The 21873-nt window shown below is 37.3% G+C and overlaps 1 protein-coding gene across 1 annotated transcript; it reads right to left on the bottom strand.

Moving 5' to 3' along the window:
- Nucleotides 1-183: 183 nt before the first annotated feature.
- ELOVL7 (ELOVL fatty acid elongase 7) lies at nucleotides 184-21591 on the bottom strand (the record flags this gene model as incomplete). Its single annotated transcript, XM_079703661.1, has 7 exons — nucleotides 184-393; nucleotides 2431-2567; nucleotides 7744-7849; nucleotides 10108-10164; nucleotides 11056-11136; nucleotides 14594-14784; nucleotides 21528-21591. The coding sequence occupies 7 exons, from the start codon at nucleotides 21589-21591 to the stop codon at nucleotides 184-186; spliced, it is 846 nt and encodes a 281-aa protein (XP_079559787.1).
- Between the last annotated feature and the right edge of the window lie 282 nt (nucleotides 21592-21873).

The following is a 21873-nucleotide window of genomic DNA, read 5'->3' as shown; positions in this document are numbered from 1 at the left end:
TCAGAAGACTGTTATCTGGGAGCTTTGGGCTCTCAAATATCAGAAACCCCAATAACTTATCATAAAAATACAAGCTCTTGGTTTTGAAAAATATACAAAATGCACTGCACATGGAAATATCTCTTGATTGTCAAGGAAGACAAGATAGCAGTCTTATTCATAGATTTATGCTGTGCTTGAATTTCAGTGATCTTTGTCTTTGCAGATTCCATTTTTCACTGTTTTGGGTAGCCTCTGACCTTTGGTGTAAGCACGGTACCAAAAATGGAGAAAGAGCAGCAGAAAGATGCACCCGTAACTCATAATGATGTACAGAAAGACTGGAAACTGGTACTTGCAATCCTCCATGAAAAAGAACTGGCCTATGTGTATAGTGACAATAACGAACTGGACCTAACAGACGGAAGAATGAAAAGTATTGTTTAGCTACGAAGAGTCACAATGGAGCAATTATTTAATGCATTCTTTGTCTGCTTATGTTTAAACACTCTCCAACCACATCCAGGCTACTGTTGGACAGAGAATTTTATCTTTCAATCTAGCCTCTACGGGAATGACAGTGGGTGGAGCAATGTCAAAATGCAGATGGGAATTTGGAACTACTATTCAGTCCTGCCAAAGTGCACAGTTCCAGGGGGAGCTATGTAAATGTCCCTGGAGCAGGGCAGTGCAGCAGCCCTTTCACACTCAGAGAACCATCAGTCTCTGACTTGAGTCCTTGACCGATGAAATGCATACAGGACCACTACCTTATGGCCTAATTTTCTAGGGCAGTTTGATTTCAAACATTCTGTCCTGTTGTTAGACTGGATATTTCCGTTGGTGGGGAGGGGAATAAAAACATTCTAATTAGAGCCCCGCTTATTTTGTAGGAGCCAAAGCATCGCTAAGTCCTCATATCTGCCACTGGTCCTCCACCGTCATAGATAAAAAATACATCCTATCTGCCAACGCAGCAGAGAATCTGCAAGGAGTGAGAGAGCATTGGTGACCCTCCTAGCGATGCCCAAGGGCTCTGTGTTCTAGAACGTTCTACACAGTCTTAAAAGGGACATGTTTTGGGCTAACATCCAGATTTTTTGGATATATTTTTTCTCATGATTAAAAGGCAACATGCGTTCTGTGGAAATTTTGGAAAATAAAAATCTATACATAAAAATAAATAATGATTACCCACAATCTATCCTGTTATAACCATAGTTAAGATTTTCACATTGTTCCTGTTATAATCATCAGCTTTCCTTGCATTATCTTTTTTTTTTTTTTTTGCAGTACGCGGGCCTCTCACTGTTGTGGCCTCTCCCGTTGCGGAGCACAGGCTCCGGACGCGCAGGCTCAGCGGCCATGGCTCATGGGCCCAGCCGCTCCGCGGCATGTGGGATCTTCCTGGACTGGGGCACGAACCCGTGGGCCCCTGCATGGGCAGGCGTACTCTCAACCACTGCACCACCAGGGAAGCCCTCCTTGCATTATCTTAAGGAACTTTTAGAACATTCCTGCGCAGTAGATACAATTATTCCTCTCATTTTGCAGACGAGAAAATGAAACCTTAGAAAGTGTAAGCAGCATCCTCAACATTCTATGCAGATGTGTTTGTGTAAATATTATCAACATATTTGAAAAAATAATGAACATGTATTCTTTTTGCTATATAAGTATTTTTCCACATTATTAAAAAGTTTCTACAACATTTAAGAGTATGTTAAGTGAAAAAAAAGCCTGATACAAAATAATATATGCAGTATAGATGTTCTAATTTCTCTGCAATGAGGATATATTACTTTACAATCATAAAAAATGCTTAAAAAGAAAGGACTTGTGAATAATTTTCATGACTTTGTAATATTCCCAAGCAGGAATTAAAATAATTTACTTCTTCATTTCCTTATGGTTGGTTATTTAGGGTGTTGTCACTTTTGTCAATATGTATATTACACCACCATTCTACATCTTTAATTCCCATAGTACTTTTACTAGTTGGAGGAAAAATAGACTTAAAAATGTTAGGACTAGATAGGCAGGTACACAGGAAGGCTCATAATCCTCTCAAAGTTACATTCCCTCAAGGTCATTTAGATCTAGAATACGGAATGTCTAACTCCTAATTTAATATTATGTATGATAAGGTTCACATAATTTTGAACATAAATATTTTTATTTTATATAAATGCATAAAATAGTATAAAGATACACACGCTAGTTTAATTGTCTGAGCCTCTTGGCTACCAAATAGGCTTTGCTTTCAATAAAATTCCTGACAAAATTTCACATAACAAAGAAAGGACAATTATGGGATGCCATAAGAGGCCAGACAATTTATATCCCTGTGTTTTGTAAACTTTGCTCTTTAGTTGGTATCCTCATTCGTAAGGAAGACAAGGGACTCCTGTTTAGTTTCGTACCTGGTTTTAAAGAAAATTAATTACTCACAAGCTGTAATGATGTCAAATACTTTTTCCACCACAAATACTTCTGGTAGGCTGGTCCCAATGCACACAGTCCATAGTAGGAATACATGACTACATGTACAGCTGTATTTAGAAAGGCATGGAATGTTCCCAAACCACCTGGAAAAAAATATTGTAAAATAGGGGCACTGTTCCTTAAAATGAGACATATTTTTGTCTGAACTGAAATTTTAGTATAATTATTTCTTTAATTTTAGTAGGAAGAAAAATATATATGAAATATCACTATTGTTAAATAGCTATAAAATTAGAGGGAGCTGGATAATACATCCAGTTAGTAAAACTAAAATACGAATCTTGTAAAATAAATCAGCATGACTTTATTCTGTGATATCTTAACCTTAAAATAGTCTTATGATTTGGGTTTACTTTAACAAACTAAGTTGACTTCCTTTTAAATATAATATATTGCTAAGTAATAGTAATCCAATTCATTTTTAGTGAGAATTAACATATATAAAGCACACAAAGTACACCAATCTTAAGTGTACAACTTGATGATTTTTTACATATGTATACACCTATGTTACCACCACCAAATTCAAGATATAGAACATTGCTGATGCCACATAAAGTTCCCATGTGCTCCTTCCAAGAACGTACTCCTCCTAATGTAACTTTTATTCTGAATTCCATCATCAACTATTAGTTTTGCCTGTTACAAAACTTCATATAAATAGAATTACACAGGATGTATTCTTTGTGGCTACCTTCTTTCAATCAACATACTGTTTTTAAGATTCAACCATGTGATTGCCTTTTTATTGCTGTGTAGTATTACGTGATATGAATGCATCACAATGTATCCATCCTCCCATTAAAAGACATTTGAGTTGTCTTCAGTTTGGGTTATTATGAATAAAGCCACTAAGAATATTATTTTACATAATATTGTGTGGAATCAAATTAACTTTTTCCATTCTCAATAGTTTTCCATAAATACTTTTAGTGCCACAATTTTTTTTTTTTTTTTTTTTTTTTTTGCCACACTGTATGGCATGCGGAACTTCCCTGACCAAGGATCAAACCTGTTCCCCTGCAGTATGCAGTGGAAGCATGGAGTCTTAACCACTGAACCACCAGGGAAGTCCAAGTGCCACAAACTTTTGGCAGTAAAACCACTGGCTTTCATTACCAAGCTGTGCTGGGTTTGCTTTAATCAATCATTGTTTTTCCAAAATAAACATTTATTAATTGTTAAATCATCTTTCCTTACTGCTTCTATTTGACTATTATCAATTGTGCCTTCCTATCCTGGTTTTCCTCTTCTAATCTCACCACATCTCCCACTGATCACTTTCAATTTAGAATAGAAGAAAAGGACCCTGGGGGGAATATAAGCAAAGATTGTTACAATTGTCTTTAGCTGGATCAGTAGTACAGTGGAAGGGATAACAGAGTGTTCAGTTGATGGTAGGGAAAAAAACCAAAACTCTTCCCTAGTGTCTCTTTCCTAAGATGCACAATCTTAAAGAATCTTCATTCTTTATGCACAGCCTGATTCAGCTTAGTAATGCTGACCTAGAATTTAAATTTTTCTCCAAAATATGCTATTTTATTTATTCTAATATTCTTTAATTTCAGAAATTAAGCAATACCTCACAGATTTGCCTATGTTAGAGGAAGGACTGAATTCATCAACACTATGAGTTATAGAAAGTTTAAAGCAAAATACAAATTTATTACTTCAACCACAATCTTCTAAGGAGAAATGTCATAAAAATTGTTTCATGGAAGAAATAATTATTTTTTTTTAAAATCATTCATAATTGCAGCAATGCTAGATTCTTCTAAATACTACCACTGCCAAAGTACACCCTTAAAATACCTGTTTTAAATAATTACTTTTAAGTAGTTTAAATATTCCCCTAAAGTCTCTTTTCTGCTATACTGTGCTTCATAAACTTTCCTCTCCTAAGTAAGTAAATCAAATTTCAGCTAATCCTGTAATTATCACAAATTTCAAGTCAGAAGAAACTGAATTAATGAAGCTTATTAACAACCTTCCAGCTTTTATTATTTACATTTGGATTAGTCTTATTTCCCAAAAGAAACGTGAATAAATAAATTAGTATGGTATGAAAACAACTTTTCTAGGCTAATTTAAAAATAGAATAGATTAGGAGTCAAGCTGCTTAACATGGGGACAAGCCAAATACCTCTCAAGTCCATTTGTCTCACAATTACATATACACAGGAAATCTATTTCATGCTTGATAATGAACTACATTAGACTGAGCCTTTCTCACTAAGACACCTTTCTCATTTTTTGGTAGAAGAGTTCTATTTTCCACTCAGAAACTTTCACCATTTAAATGTCCTAAAATGAGGCTCCTACGGACAGGAATTTAACAAAGCACTAGTGTAGCTAAGAGTGTTCAGTAAGGGTTACTGATCAAAATAAGCTATCAAATCAAATTAACTTGCTTATTTTCTCTAGTAATGATTATTTTCTGAGAAGTTATTTTAATGTTTGTTCACCAAAAATAATCACATTTTAATTAGTAATGCTTTTCATATCTTCTTTGGAAGGCTTTTCTAATAAAGTATTTTCTAAGCTTGTTTTCTTCTTTATAATAGTTCTGAAAAGCAAACATCTCAGGATGAATTATAATTAGTACCATCACATTTTACTCCTTTGGTTTGGAAAAAAATAAAGGAACCACCTGGGTAATTATCACAACTCTCCATATCTCTGGGAGGGAGTATATACATAATTAATATAAAAACCTGCCTCAGAAATATTTTCATCACATTCAAAAGAAAAGGTGGATTGCTATTATCCCAGGGAGGAGTACAATAGGCAAACAGGAAGTTAAATACTAGATAGAGATCAGCTGTGCTCAAGTTTTTGAAAGGACAGTTTAAACTGGACAGTTTTATTCTAGGAATGAAAGCCAATGCCACACCACACTTCTGGGAATACCTCAGCTCTTGTTGCTGTGCTTGTCACTGAATAGATATCAGGTGTGCTGTACAAGAGTTTACTAGGTTCCACACATGAGACTGAGCAGAAGTGCCAACTCATGGAACATATGAGAGAGAAGAAAACATTATTTTCTACCACTTACATTTTGTAAAGCAGAAGGGGAATTGAGGTGTGGACAATGAATCCACTAAAAAGTGCTTAATGTACATGGTAACATTGAAAAATTGAGGAATATTTTATGTTTAAATGTTCATTATTGAAAGCATTGCTTGTTTTTTAAATGGAAACTAGACTATCAGTGGACTCAAAGAGAGAAACTAGAAAAATGCGCAACTCTATTCTTAAATAAAATTTATTTTTTCCATTATAGAACCAACAGATATTCAAACTAGAAAAAATAGAAAATGCAGAGATGGATAAAGAAGGAGAGGGATGGGCCTCCCTGGTGGCGCAGTGGTTGAGAGTCCGCCTGCCGATGCAGGGGATACGGGTTCGTGCCCCGGTCTGGGAGGATCCCATATGCCGCGGAGCGGCTGGGCCCGTGAGCCATGGCTGCTGAGCCTGCGCATCCGGAGCCTGTGCTCCGCAACGGGAGAGGCCACAACAGTGAGAGGCCCGCGTACCCCAAAAAAAAAAAAAAAAAAAAAAAAAAAAAAAAAAAAAAAAGAAGGAGAGGGAGACCACTTTTGTGTCGATTTCTCTAAATCATTGTTTTTGGGGTATTGTCTTCCTATATATTTTAAATCTATATTTATTTTTCAGTGTTATAATAGAATAATCTGGTCTCAGGGAAGAAATCTGAATAAGTAAGTTCTAAGGGAGTGAAAACACCTTGTCTAGCATACTTTAAAAACAGAATAGTAAGAATAGTCATCTATTTCTGGTAATTTAGGAGCCAAGCTTCTTAACAAAAGTTTAAGCTAAATGTCTTTCAATATCATTTGCATTTCATGATTATAAACACAAGACATCATAACCATTCTATTACTGGATGTTTAGGTATTTTCTAATTTTCACCAAAAAAATAGTGTTAAGAAATATCACTGTAGAAAGAACTGAGAGGCACAATATACATGTGAGAGAAAATAAAAACACAGAAAGTAAAGAAAAATAATGGAGATTAAATAATATATCTACCTTCAATTTGTAAAATGGACACAGATGAGACTATCTTGTTATAATGTGAGTTAAATTTTTAAATTAACACATATACATTATAAGAAAAACAACTACATTTCCTTTAAAAAAACATCCTCAACAGATAAATGCCAATTTTGGGCAAGGAGCTACTTTACATGCTGGAAAATCTGATGCCCTTAGGCCAAGGTAGGGACAGCCCTTCCAGCTCCCCTAGGTTCTGCCATCTTCTTCTAGCCACTGGCTTATCCATGTCTCCTCATGCTCTGAGACATGCAGAATTTTTCCCCATGCCAAGAGAGTCTAAAACTCAAACAAGAGTTCCTCAATTGTGGTTTCTCTTTCCTTTTAGTCTTACCAAGTCAGAATACCCAATAGAGGTGAGCTCTTCACAGAAGTGTTAAAGCTTTGTCTAGTATGGGCTGCAGGCTTACATGAAGACTTCTTAAATTGAAGAAACTAGCATACATAAATCCCCCAAACAACTTTTGCTAGTAAGACTATATCCTTCAGGATATCACTCATTAAAAAATTTATGATAGGTAAAATTACTTACCTTTCTGTTTTCTCATATTCTAGATGTTGAGAAGCATAAAATCAAAACCAACTAAAGAACCTGTTTGCCAAGCTTTTGAGTTAAACTATTTTTGACCTAAAAAACAATATCAAAACATCCTTTACTATGGAAGGATGTTTAGGGAAGGTGGAAAACTGCAATTTGACACATCTTTACAGAGCTGTTAGGGACTGGGATGTGTATCCGTTTTTGGAAATTTGAAAGCAAAGAAGACATGGAACTTGAGACAAACATTCTAACTTCCTGGAAACACACAAGGAATAAGTTATCTAACTATATTCCTATAAAACCAAGGATTTTGCCATTTTATTTGTTTGTTAATGATTTATTTAAAAATAGTTATAGAACTATATAGGAAAAGAGTAAAATCCAAACAAAACAACTAAAGGATATGTGTAGAAGACTATACCCAAAAGTCTTACACATTAAAGAGTATTGGGGGGTGGAGGGGAGATCTAGTTAGGAGTCCTATGTTTATGTTTCAGATAATTAATGAAAGTCAGAAGTTTGATCAAAGTGATTCTTTGATGTTTTGAGATTCTTTTAAATCACGTTTAAGGACAGAATTTATGCTTATAGCATACAGAAACGTAATCAATTATAACACATGATCCCAACTCTCCCTTGGCTACCTGCGGCAAATTTGACTCCAAACCACCAGGTCCATGGCATGATGGTATGATGGAAGACATGCAGGAAAGTCACTTGACTATTTTTCTTACGCAGAACAAAAAAGATCTGAAATAATTTAAAGAAAATCAAGTTCATATAAAATCATGCAATAATTTATCTAGTGTTACAAAACTATTGGCAAAGTGCAAACTATTCCATGTTGTAATGTGCTTTGAAAGAGTTGCCTTACAGAATGCCTATAGAAGCAGCTGATTCTCCAAGAGGCAGCTCAAAAGCTAATAAGTATGAGAGAACTTAGGTATGATGCCTAGTCATGCAAGAATCAATAAAAAGGTGAAAAGATATTGAATGAAGATTTAAAAATCAAAGATATAAAGTGAAGAATATGACCAAAAATTATTGAAAAAATGTTATTGGTTTAAAAAAAAAACCCACGTGGATTTTGAAATATATGGGGAAGCAGAGACTTTTAAGTCCTAGGACTGAATTTCTACACTGCTCCCTAACTAACACATCCTACCAAGTTAGATAAGGGATTAAGCAAACTAAAAGAGGACTTGTAGCAAATCAGAAGTTAGCAAATTATTATTAAAGAAAGAGGAAGAGGGAAATACTTGAAGAGTTAATTGGGGAAGTAGGGTGGAAAAGAAAGCAAAGCAGCTTAGGAAAAATGAGAAGGGCAACAAAGGCACCATCCAGATTGAATGTATCCAGTGGTTTACAGAAACGACAAACAAAGAGGTAGAATAGGAAGGCTTTGTGGAGGGGGCATTCAAAACAATATTCACAAGCAGAATTAAATGTTCAAAAATATTCAAAATGCAGAAGACCAGTGATGAGTTAGACTTCTAAGTACAGGACTAAACAGAGTAGCAGAAACAAAAGCATTCCTAAGAGTAGTTGAGAAATGTGGTTCAGGGAAGAACACAGAGCAGCAAGTTTCCTTATGGAAGCTGAAACTGAGAACATGCAAAGCAGGAACAATGAAGTCAAAATGCTTTTGCTTATGCACGTGGAGGAAGGCAACACGGTGCAACAGAAAAAGCCATAAACCAGCAATCTGGGGTCCTAGTCCTAGTCAGTAGTGGCGTTCCTCTGGACAAGTCTTGTAACTTTCTGGCTTCCATTTCTCTTCAGATTTAGTGCTCCAGGCTAGGTCAATGGTTCTCAACCCTGCCTGCATATTACAATGACCAAGAAGGTCTGTTTTTTGTTTTTAAATAACCATGCCTGGTCTCTAACTCCAGACCATCTGACACCAAATCTCTGGGGGCAGGGCCCAGGTTTTTGTTTTCTAACGCAGTTAGGTCTCCAGCACCACAGCAGTTAAGAACCACTGGACTACAGCAGGGGTTCTTGAAGCGTGGACCCTGGACCAACAGCAATAACAGCACTTGAGAACTTGAGAGAAATGCAAATTCTTGAGCCCCATCGAACACGTACTGAATCAGAAATTCTGAGGGTGGGATCCAAGCACATGTGTTTTTAATGAGTCCTCCATGTGAATCTAATGCATGCTAAAGTTTGAGAACCACTGGATTCTACACTCACTAAATTCTCCTTTCTAATTCTAACATTATGTGTAGCCAGCTGAGAAGGTAAAGCATGTTGAAATTTTCTACCAGAAATGTAGTGGTATATATTCTGAAGAGAGAAAACACGTGTCAGTCTTAGGCCCCGAACTGATTCCAGATAAATAAGATCCACATGCCACAGAGATAAAATAAATAGCCAGCTTTCCTTTGTTTCTGGAAATAAAGGTGCATGGCTTTCTCCTCTCATCATGGATCCTAATCCATGGCACTTGCTTTTCCCAGGCCTAGTCACTCAAAGTCAGAGTTGATACTCAGGAAGGGAGAAGACCAGTAAACATGGACTTCAGAAAGGCAGATGGAAATCGTTTTGATGTTACCAAAATTACTGATATTCCAGGGATAAGCTAACATTCTAGTGTAAGTTTATGAATTTTGAAGCATTTATCCTCTTAAAGGAATATGGATGACACAGTGCTTTGTTATAAAGAACCAAAGGCAACATATTCTCTGCTCTTTGCTTCTTGAACTTACTTCACAAAACAACTGTCATCCATCTATATAGAGACATAGCTTTGTAGTATATGTGTTAGTTACATTCTTATCTTAACCAGGTGGTAGATATATAAGAAAAATCTTTTGGCATTTGAAAAAGACTGAAAAATAAGTTTATCCTATTCTCTAAAATAACTGATAATAAAAAGTAAAAGATAATATGAGGTTTGCCTGAGGAAGAGAGATAACCAAAGTTATAAGACAACTGTACACTCACAGTTTATTGTTTTCATTGAAACATCAAACATTTACCAAATGTGGTGATTATATACTCACAGTATCTAAGAGCTCAATAAATTTGGAGAAGTAATAAAGCCAGCAGGTGCGTGCCATCTGCAGAAACACACATAGATATGAATTTATTTATTTATTTTTACATGGAAGAAAATTTTATTTTTTCTAATTTTGGCAATATTCACATTACGTAAAATTTACGATCTTAACCATTTTAGAGTGTACAGTTTGGTAGCATTAGGTACATTCACATTCTTGTGCAACCATCACCACCATCTATCCACAGAACTCTTTTCCTCCTATAGGACTGAGACTCTGTATCCATTAAACAGTAAGTCCTCATTGGTGAATCGCCCCTGACAACTACCATTTTACTTCCTATTTCTGAATCTGATTACTCTGTGTACCTCTATAACAGAATCATACAGTATTTGTTTGTCCCTTTGTACCTAGATTATTTCACTTAGCATAATGTCCTCAAGGCTCAACCACATTGTAGCAGTTGTCAGAACTTCCTTCCTTGTTAAGGCTGAAAAATATTCCATTGTATGTATATACCACTATTTGTTTATCCATTCATCCGCTGATGGACATGTGGGTTGCTTCCATCTTTTGGCTAATGTGAAGAATGCTATGAACACTGGCGTACAAATATCTCTTTGAATCCCAGCTTTCAATTCTTCTAGGTACATACCCAGAAGTAGAATTGTTGGATCATATGGTAATTCTGTTTTTTGAGGAACCAGACATAAATTTACTTTTAAATCCAAGAAATTCAAAAAGAAAAGCACCAGTTTTCATTTTACAGAAAATTACACACCTGAATTTCTTTGATTTTTTTCTTGTAATTTTTAGCTTTTTCTCTCAACACATATATTCTGATAATTGAGTCATTTACCCATTCTGATTTCACATTCAGTGTTTACAAATAGAGTCCAAAAAGTTTTAACGTCGATTTTGTGGTACAAGTTTTTCCAAAAAGAAACTTACCCTCAATGCTGTAGGCGAGCGTGAATAGTCAACAATTTCACATCGAAAGGAATAACCTGTACCCCAGCCAGACATCACAAACTGCAAGAGAGCACATGCATATTAAAGAAGGAAATATTTGCTCAACGGCTACAATGAAGGTAGTTTTGAGTATGTCTCTTCATTACATTCTCAGCTGAGTCAGCAGTCAGTGCAGAAGGAAAGGCAGGCTAGAACAATTACAAACCAGGAACTCGCTTGATATCAAAGCATCAAGAGTTTTCAAACTGATTCACTTTGTTATAAAGCAGAAACTAACACACCATTGTAAAGCAATTATACTCCAATAAAGATGTTAAAAAAAAAGAGTTTTCAAAATTGTAAAGTCACATTTATATAAACTGCGTACTAACTAAAATACCTATTTCTTGGGATGATTATTCTAATATAGTGGAGAACAAAATACTAGGAATGTTTTGTTTGAACAGCAAATACCGAAAAGTGTTTGACCTTATGTACATCTCTATGTGCTTGTGCATATGTCTGTGTACTCTCAAAGGGGTGACTAAGTCTGAAATCAGTCTTTTCTGATAATTTCCAGCCTTTGCAATTAGTCAACAAATAAATGAGCAAAGCAACTTTCTCAATGTACTCATCCGATGGCTGCATCAACTGGGTTTTTCCTGTCTCGGCTAGTAGATGTAATGTGAAGTGATAGTCCACAGCTTTTAAATCAAGATCGACCAAATACAAGACTCACGTATTAGTTTTGCTTTGGATTGACATGACAAGTAAGAGATGAAAATACTAACAAGAAAGTGCAGTCTGGCAAGCCTTAATTCCAACACACCCACGAACTGACCTTAGGCTAGTGGTGAGAAGAAAAAGCCTATTGTTGATAAATCTGGACCTTAACTCAAAGATTACATTGACATTCTTTCAGTCTGACAGTGGGGAGGTCTTTTAAAGCAGTACCTGAAAATGAAAAACTAAGGGTTCTGATTTAAAATTAACATTTATATTAAATGGTTGGCTTAATTTAGTGTTCTGACAATATGACCAGTTCTTCTCTGGAGTCCTATTCTCACGAATGCCAACATCTTCCCTAGGATGTCTTCTTTCTCAGCATAAGGATTATATCATTTTCCATTACATTACAAGTTTGCACTTTTAATTACTGTTAAAGCTGAAATGACAACTTTACAGTAAATTAACTTCTAAAGGCAAAAGTTTATGAGGCATAATCAGAATGACATTTTAATGGTAAAAAGAAAAGAAACGAAGGAGAAAGAAAAACTACTTAGACCGTGGTATTTAAAAACACTATCTTTTTTGATTGATACTAGCTCCTAGCTTGATTTGTAATATAAATTAATCACACTATTAACTTGGTAAATTATGAAGTCTTGAGAATTAAGATTCAGAAAAGTATAAGATATATATCATGGGTGAGAAAAGTATCTTACAAAAACAAGTCAATGAATTTTCTCAAAGGAACAAGGGAATGTGGTACAGAAATAGTTAAATCTGTTTTACAAAATCCTGATCTGTCAGTGAGCATCTTCCTATTCTTTTGCACTTGGACTCACTTCTGACTGATGCAAGTAACACTCTAAGTCCATCCACTCAAATGGGGATGACTGATTCCCCATGCTACCCTATGCCAAACAAGTGCTGCACCAAATAGGAGAAGCTGTGGGATGTAGCCTTCTGCAGGGTCTTCACTGGTCTCTCTTTATTTCTTGACTGGTGCCAAGTAACTAGCACACTCAAACCATCACTATAAAATGAGGCATGTGGGTTCCTTTAGTCTGATGTACTTCTCTCACCTTACTCATATTTACCCTAACATCCCTAGTAGAGGGGTTCACTCTGTAGAGCAAATGTAATCATGCCCCACCCAATAAACCATGTGTTTGAATGTGTCCTGGAGGTGACGTGCTGCTCAGCTGTCAAAAGTCTTTGTTTAAACAGAAAGTAGAACTTAATGCTTTCCTGATATTAAGTTTAAGAACATTCCAAAAGCCTGCAGAGCTTTTGACATATATGTCTATATTTTAGGCTTTCACAAAGGAAGAGTAATAATTTATATTTGGCAGGTAAAAACCCCAAAACTGCATATAAGTTACTCTAGTATTACTGGTTAATGGGAAATAGAAACTCTCAGATTCAGATATTCTCAAACCTTTTATGGTGTAATTGTTAAAATAGAAACCAAAACTTACTGGTTATAACTGGATTCCTTCCAGAGAAATGTATTTGGGGACATCACATTCAATGGTACAACCAGACACAGAGCATAAAGGGATCTGAGAGACAAGGTCAATCCTGACTCTATAAAATGAGAGAAGTGAGGCCCAGAGAATTTAAATGACTAGTTCAAAATCAGGTAGCTAGTTAGTAGTGCAGCTGGGACTAACTAGTCCCTGGTCTCCTGGCTTCCAGGTCTGTCTTAGCACTGTCCTATAGTAGGCGATATCCTATCTCTGATAACTTGCCCAAAGCATGTATTTTTTCTGCTCCCTAGCTCTATTCTATTACTCCTTCCCTTTCAGTTGCTTATGCTCCAGAAAGGAGAGTAAGGTGGCCTGTGAGTTAATTTTGGAAATAAAGTAGAAGGCAGCAAAGGAAGTCCAGACTTCAGGAAGGCTGTGAGAAATGAGGCCAGAGCAGATTTAAGGTGATCTGATCAGGTGGATCCGTGGCAGGAATCAGGTTGGAAGGATGCATGTGCAGAGGCCATGGTGTCTAGAGAGGCTGGAGAGGTCATGCAAGGCCCTCCTGGGACCCAGCTGTGAGGAAGTATAGGCTATGCTGCAGAGGAAGTAAGTAAGGAGAATAGGATGAGGAAGCCAGCCAGCATTGGAAGAGAAGCAAGAAATCCCAGAAAAGCAGGTAAGGGAGGGTGGCTGAGACTTGTAATCAGCAGAAGGGAGAGAGGGCATTCATGAGTCTGCTTTCGGGTCCTAGAAGTTCTCCACCTCTCTTATTGACAGTTAAGGGACAGCTTCCCTCACCTACTGCTTTGTATGAGTCTAAGTTCTCTGTACCCCACAAAGCCCAGCTAAATCAAACCAAACAGTCTACCGCCTAACAGGTCATCAGGGCATGCAGAACCCAAAGCTGCTACCATGATGATGTCAACTCATTAGAGTCAGGATGAGCTCTGATGTCAGACCGACCTGGATTCAAATATCAGTCCTCCACTTACCAGCTACACTACTTTGGGTAAGTTATCTAATTTCTCCACCTCTGAGTTTCCTTAAAATTTAACATTTATGGACTCATTCAATCATCTTTTATGGCTAACTGCATGCAAGTCCCTGGACTTAATTTTTCTCACCACCTGTGAGGCAGACTATACTGAGATCCTCTAAGGAGTTCAATATCTGGTCTATATATAACAATTCTTTGACAAACACCTACTCTAGTGAGCTAAGTTTCTGAAATTTCTTAAATTTTGGAGAGTTACCCTTACAGTCCTAACAAGAAACATCATGACAGACAAACATAAAGACTCAGGCAAAATTCTCCCATTAGGAATACTGAAGACACTTGCCTCATAACACATATACACAGAAAAGAGTACTATGAAAAAATTGTACGTTATCATCGCTTTCTTGAGTTCAAAGGGCTTTCGATTCTCCATGAGCTTTGGTCCCAGGGATGTGACAAAATAGACATAGAGTCCCAGGATGACGGTTTGTGGCAGAGGTGAGGACATGAGGAGCCAGTCTTCAACTCTTGGATCTAAGAGAAAAACAAGGTGTAAGTGCACATCCATTTAGCCAAGAGATAACTGACAGGAACCAGCATTTAAGTGAGCACCTAGATCCTAACGCTGACGGTGGACTATTTGGTCAATGATCGCTGCTATTTTTAGGATGTGCCAAGGGAAATCACCAGGAATTGTGATGGAGCTCGAAACAGTGAGGCTCAAAGGGCAAAAGGAGGTAGTGGTTACCAGAACCCAGGAGAGAGCCATATGGAGAAGCCCTTCTGGTGAGGAGCTGTGACCTTCAGTTGAGGGATTCAGCCCGCACAGCAAACCTGCAAATAAGGGGCCAGGGAAATCAATACCCCAGCCTCACCCTCCTCCCTCTCTCTCCAGTCGCCGAACTCAACCAGAAACCAGAGGGCAGGGGAGCAAGTCCATGGATGTAGTTCATCCTGGTCATTCTACCAGGGGTACACAGTTGAATCTGGAGAACAGAAGACACCCAGCAAACTTTTATCATCTGTCTATAACCACCAGTAACATGTTAGAGTTTCTCCATCCAGACATGCTTTTATATATATAAATATGTTTGGTTTTGCTTTTTCTCAACTTTCTTCTTTCCCCAAGAAAACTGGGGGAAAGTTTTCTGTATACTGTATCATACAATTGAAAGGGGATTTAGCATCATTTAAGTATCTAAAATGTGGGTTCTAGGTGTCCAAAATGTGGGCTAACCAATCTGATATTTTAAACAAAAACAAACAAAAAAGTACTAGCCTCACAACCATGGAAAAAAGAAATTCATGTGGTCCCTGCTAGTTCCAGGCCATGAGAATTAGATCAATTAAAACTTGCAACTCAAGATGAAATGTGATTAATTCTATAATCTTAAATAGTTCGGGTGTACGTTTACTAAATTGCCTCATGAAGCCAGAATATTGTAAAGGAAAATATGTATGCACAAGTTTCCAAGTACCTCTGACTCAAAATTGAGTCTTGACTAACCTTAGGTTAATCAAGACTCAACATCATTCTTGTTAATTGGGACAAAGGGTGGGGGGAATACAGCCCTTGCCCACTGACACTGCTAATGACGTGGCCAATTACCAAAAAAACGTTGAATATCCCTTCGAGTCTGACTTCCTACCCAATGCAAACATTTCTTCAATAGACTCCACACCTGATGACTCACTTGGTCTCAATTTTATTGCTGGAAAGTTCACATTTGATACTCAGATATACCAGGGCATGGCTGTAGCTATTAAAGGTGATTTATCCTATACTCACATGGGCTTCCCTCAAAAATACTGACAGATGCCTTATCTCGAAATAATACATAAGCCAAAAGTCAGCTCTAGGAGGGACCCCAAGATATTTAGGAATTTAATGTACGATAAAGAAAGCCTCATAAGCCAGCAGGAAGGGAGAGACGATTCAGTAAATAGGAAAACTGACTACTTGGGAGAAAAATGAGTTTGTGCCTTACCCTGTATCCTATCCAAGCATGTCCCAAACTATGCAATATAAGAAAGCTATTTAAAGTCTTTCCACAAAAAGTGGAGAAAGGCTACTAGAAATGCTAGGTTAAACAAACAAGTGCCTTTCTGCATGATTTCTTAGTGCTTCATGTTTGTTGTGAATTGCCAAGATGAGAATGGTGGTATGCAGCATTCCCCAAACTTACTTGGCCATGGAGCCCTGATTTTTTGTAGAATACTATTTAACACCTTGTGGAACTAACATTCTGTGGAGCACCGTTTAGGAAAGATAGCCCTTTGCCAAAATAAATTTATAAATGACGGATTTTTTTCCATCAGTTGGTAATCCAAACCTTAAATATATGAACATCATAAACCATATTAATATGTCTAGTTTTTATCTCCAATGAAATAAAGACTTAAAACCAATACTAAAAGAAGGCTTCTGGAAGAATGTTAACATTATCACCTTTGGATGGGGACAATATGGGTGATTTTTATTTTTTTCTTTTTCTTTATAAGGAATTTTAAATGTTTCTGTTATTAATGGACATCACGGGCATGATTGAAAACTAGTTTTTTTGGCTTTTGTTTTTGTCAGCAAAGGAATTCCTGAATTAGAAATATTTTATTGTACTCTTTCATTAGCTCAGTGGTGGCAGGGGAGGGGGAAGGGGTGGTACGCGAGTATCAAATGACATCATATTTCTGTTCTTCTGCTGGTAGCAGTAGGAGAAACAAAAAGCCAGGAAACGCATGCTGGTCTGGCTCATTTTATTTAAAAATGATTTAAATAAATCATTTTTCCTGTAATTTAACATTTTAAGCACACACCTTTTTTTAAGAATCCTGAGTGTGACTTTCCAGTTCTACAGATTTTTTTTTAAATCTTATCTTTTAGGAAAAGCTAGCTAATTTAATTTCATATTATTTTCAAAGCAAATAACAAAACAAAACACCAAGCTTTTTCATCCTATTTCAGTCTGCGCTCTGATCCTGGCTCTCACATAACTGACTTGTTATGTGACCTGGGGCCACCAACTTAACTTCTCTGTGCTTAGTTTCCTTATCTGTAAATTGGGCATAAAACAGCATGTAGCTCAGAGAGGATTTAGTGAGTTATTTTAAGTAAAGAGCCTGGCACAACCTCAAGTTGCTCAGTAAGCATGGCTACTATTATTTCAGCAGATCTCAGTTTTGTCAGCACAGCAGAATCACCTCTGGAATATTTATAAACCAGATAGCAAAAAAAAAAAAAAAAAAAAAGACTCGGCATGGGTCCCAGGCATCTGTATGTTGAAAAAAGCTGCCAACGTGACCGTGATGAACCATCAACGTTATAAACCAGGGCTTCAGTGCTTCCTTCACCCACACTGAGGTCCTCAGTGCTCTTCACTAGGTGCTCTGCAATAATCTTTTATGTGATGTCCCTGCCTCCTGACCCAATCTGCTATGTCTTGTCTCTATACAACTGCCAAATTCACTTTCTAGAAGTAAAGCTTTGCTCAGATTATTCCTCTGCTTAAATTAGCTCTCCCTGCTGAGCAAACAAAATTCAGAGTCTTAATATGTCCACGACTCTGATGACTGCTCACTTTTCCTGCCTTCTCTCTCGGCAACAGTGATACCTTTCTGAACAGGGAGCCCACTTCTATGTGAGGCAGGAGGTTCCTGGTGATGAGATGTCTACAAGCCAGGTGTGGCTGGTGACTCCATGAGGGGCTTGTAGAGGGGGCTGCTCGACAATGTTTAAAGTTAATTCTGCCTCAGTCTGTGATCCCACAAACTACAAAATGATCAGGGGTCAAGTGAGCTCTGTTTTCCCTAGAGAGGGAGGGAGAGTTTCATGTACCTTGTATTTAGCATCGGAGTTGGGCTTAAGTGTTATGAGCAGAACCAAGATAAAGGCAGAGGATGGGAGGGCAGGCTGTCTGAGAGCCCATGACCCAGTGATTACCAAAGTTCTGACTTATTACTAGCCCGATAATGCTTTTCTAAGAGCGTTCTAAAGAGAGAGAGTACAGGAGAGTACAAGGGCCACATACATAGAATATTAATGAACTTTTCCACCAACTACTTTTAAGAGTGTGTTCGCTTCTTAAGTAGCATGTACTAGCTCAAAGAGTACACCCTTTTAAAAGTCTAAGCACCAATAAGATGAAGAAGCTGGAAGGAAAAGCAAACATGTACCTCTCATACTTTGTCAAGTACTAAAGGTTCAGAGTGGCAGCAAATCTTACTCAGACATCGTCTTCTTGCAAAAAAATCACAACTATGTCTGAAAAGTCATCATCATTATTATTCAAAGGCAAGGAAAGTTGCTTTTCAAACATTAAAAATGTTACAGGGCTTCCCTGGTGGCACAGTGGTTGAGAGTCCACCTGCCGATGCAGGGGACACGGGTTCGTGCCCTGGTCCGGGAAGATCCCACATGCCACAGAGCGGCTGGGCCCGTGAGCCATGGCCGCTGAGCCTGCGCGTCCGGAGCCTGTGCTCCGCAACGGGAGAGGCCACAACAGTGAGAGGCCCGCATACCGCAAAAAAAAAAAAAAAAAAAAAAAAGTTATAGCATTGTTTCAAGGTTTGACATCTCATATCTAAGAATCACAATAAACCCTCTTATAGCTTAAGTATTAATTAAACCGTTTTAAAATTCTGTAGCTGTGGAATTTTCCACATGAAATAACTATGCATGACCCCCACTTCTCTAGCAATCAGAAATCCAATGAATATCATTAAGTTTTCTGAAGCCTACTCAGGATTAGGGCCAAAGCCAAGAATACGCTTGAAATTCTTGGCACTTGATCATGGGCTCAGACCTTCAGAGGGCAGGCAAAGTAAAACTGGACTAAGATGGCCAGAAATGATTCCTAATGGCTCTCAGAGATCGATACCACACTAAGCAGAAGCAAAAAACCTCTCCTGTTACACGCGAGAGTGTTCTCATAAAGTTATAAATCTCAACACAAAATATTTTAACCCTTCTAGATTTTGACAGGAAAAGAAAATGTGAAGAAACTTTTTTAAAAAATGATATGCTATATTAAACGTGTCTGAAGATGGAAATGCTCTATCAGTCATCAACCACCACCACCAGTTGTGTTGGGATATTTCCCAAACAACAGAGCATGTTCATGCCTATTGTCTGGTAGCTGGTGGATACCATTCTCATCTCTGTTTTGCTAACAAAGAAACTGAAACCCACAGACAATAAATACTTTGTTCAAGATCACCTAGCTGGTTCACAGTAGTGTCAGAACTTAAATCTAGGTCTTCTCACTACACATCCCTACCCTCCCTCTTCTCTCAAGACTTTAAATTAGCTTAGCTTCAGATTGGTAGCATCACCTGCCTCTCTCTCCTCCTCCCTGCACTGTTTGCAACACTGCTTCCAGGGTTCTCCTTGCCTCTCCCTAACCACCTCCACCCCTTTGTCATTCCTTTTTCTGACCTAATATTACTGGGCTTTCCAATGTAAGTATTCCTAATAAAAATAAAGGGTTGACCCATGAATAAAAGTGGAAGTGGAATTCAGAAGTAGTTCATCTTAAAACATTTTATACTTCTAGCACTATTATAGATACTCATCATCGTCTAAATCTATTTGGCTCTTGAGTTAGGATATTGATTACCTGAATCTCTTGGGTTCCTGCAATTGGGATAGTTAATAGCAAGAGTTGGATAGCAAGGGATCTATTCTTCCAAACAGGTCTATTTTAAAAAATATACCCAAATATATTTGGTTTTCAAGGTTAAATCGTGAGACTTCAGGTAGCAAGTTACACCTCTACTTTGAAAAGAAATTAAAATATTCATATTTTTAAACATAAATAAATAAAAATAAAAACCATTAGAACAAAACAAAAAAATTAGTTTTTAAATTACTGAGTTTATGAGAACTACTGTAAACCTTCAGAGAAAGATGACCTCTAAAGAAACCTATAACTCTCTGCACCATTACATAAGTTGAAAAACTAAGAAAAAAAATGAGAAAATATAAAAAATTCCCTTAACTCTCCATTCACCAGAGTGAAGCTTCTTTATTTATGGGATCTCTTTCAGGTCCTTGGCATTCTTCAGGGGCAAAACTGTTAGGACCTTTTTCAGTGAAATAAGATTGGTCTTCAGTAGTCTACTGAGAAAGACAGCAATCATGAAACAGTGTAGCTTTGCTGAAATCAGTGTAAATTGGAATATAATTTCAATTGTGGTAGGTATAAAGAGGTGACACTTTTCCTCCTGAATTTGGTAAACATGTGATTTCTAATTGATGGGTAAGAACTAATCTGAAGTGGTGATGGTGGTGAATATGTGGAAAGTAATTCAAATGTGAAATGTCAGAATACTAATCCTAATCAGGAAACATAGGTTCTAATCTTTTCTGCTAACAACTGACCATGATGTTGGGAAGGTCACATCTCTGGGCCTCAGTTTCTCCAACTCTAACATGAGGAGGTAGCTTTCATGATACCTAAGTCCATCTCAGCTCTAAAACGTGCTGATTCCTGTCTATTTAAAAAAAATTTACCTTTGTTATATTATTAACACATTTCGTAGTAGTTATAAAAGCAACACACATTTGTGTGTTTTAAAAACATCTAGACAGACATAGAAAAGGAAATAGAAATTACCCATAATCCTACCACACAGAGATAACTGCTAACCCTCACAAAAAAAATACATGTGGTGTTTTATAAGCTGCTTTCATTTAATGTATTTTAAACTTCTTGCTATGGCATTAAATGTTCTTCAGCAACATTGATTTTTCCTTTTTTAATGGGCAAGGGGAGAATTACTCTGGGCATTCTAGAATTACTCAGGGGTTACCCTAGGAAACGCTCCCCATCCTTTCTGATACGCCCCTGGGGGCTGCGGCCCTTCCCACTCAAGAGTCATCCTGGACAGAGCCACTGTTGGCAGTAACTGTTATTTCCCTTAGGAGCATTAGGGCAGAATCAAGCCTAAGAGCTCCGTGCCTCCAAAATCACTTCTAATGGCTACTGAGTTGGAATGTACCATCATTTATTAACCAGTTCCCTTCCTTGGATATTAAAGCTATCTTCACTATTATAAACATTGTAATGAACGTCACCTGTGTACCTCTATCTTTGTACATATCTTCAGTGAAATCTTTGACACTTCTTCATTAACTAGTAATAAAAATCAATATGTGGGGTGTCAGTGAGGGAGTGTTAAGTTGCAAAGTCTCTCGTTCTGTTTCAATGAAATCCTATTAAATATGGGAATCTGACAGGAAAAAGAAGGATGAGCCATAGTTAAGAAATTTGGTTACTTACCAGCATCTTTGATCCAATTACCGTAAAGACGCACGGTCCTCGATGTAAGATCACTGAAGGCCATTTTCCACAGGATTTACTCGCCCTTACAATGGGTTCTTCAGTAAAACAAAAAAGAGATGTGTTTATGATCTATGGATGCAAATAAAGCCAAGTTTCTAGTAATACAATATTAAAAATGTTAAAAATGTAATATGAATAACTGGCAAAACAACAAACTTACTGAAGGTAAATGCATTAGTGAATCACATTAAACCCTGATGCAGTTGCAAACATTTAAGACTTTTCATCATAAGGACAATGCTTAATTCACTCAAAAAGCTGATGTTCTATGTACGAGATGCAA

This window comes from Hyperoodon ampullatus, assembly GCF_949752795.1.
Source record: "Hyperoodon ampullatus genome assembly, chromosome: 4".
In the NCBI taxonomy this organism is placed as follows: Eukaryota; Metazoa; Chordata; class Mammalia; order Artiodactyla; family Ziphiidae; genus Hyperoodon; species Hyperoodon ampullatus.
This window is presented reverse-complemented; position numbering and strand designations above follow the sequence as displayed.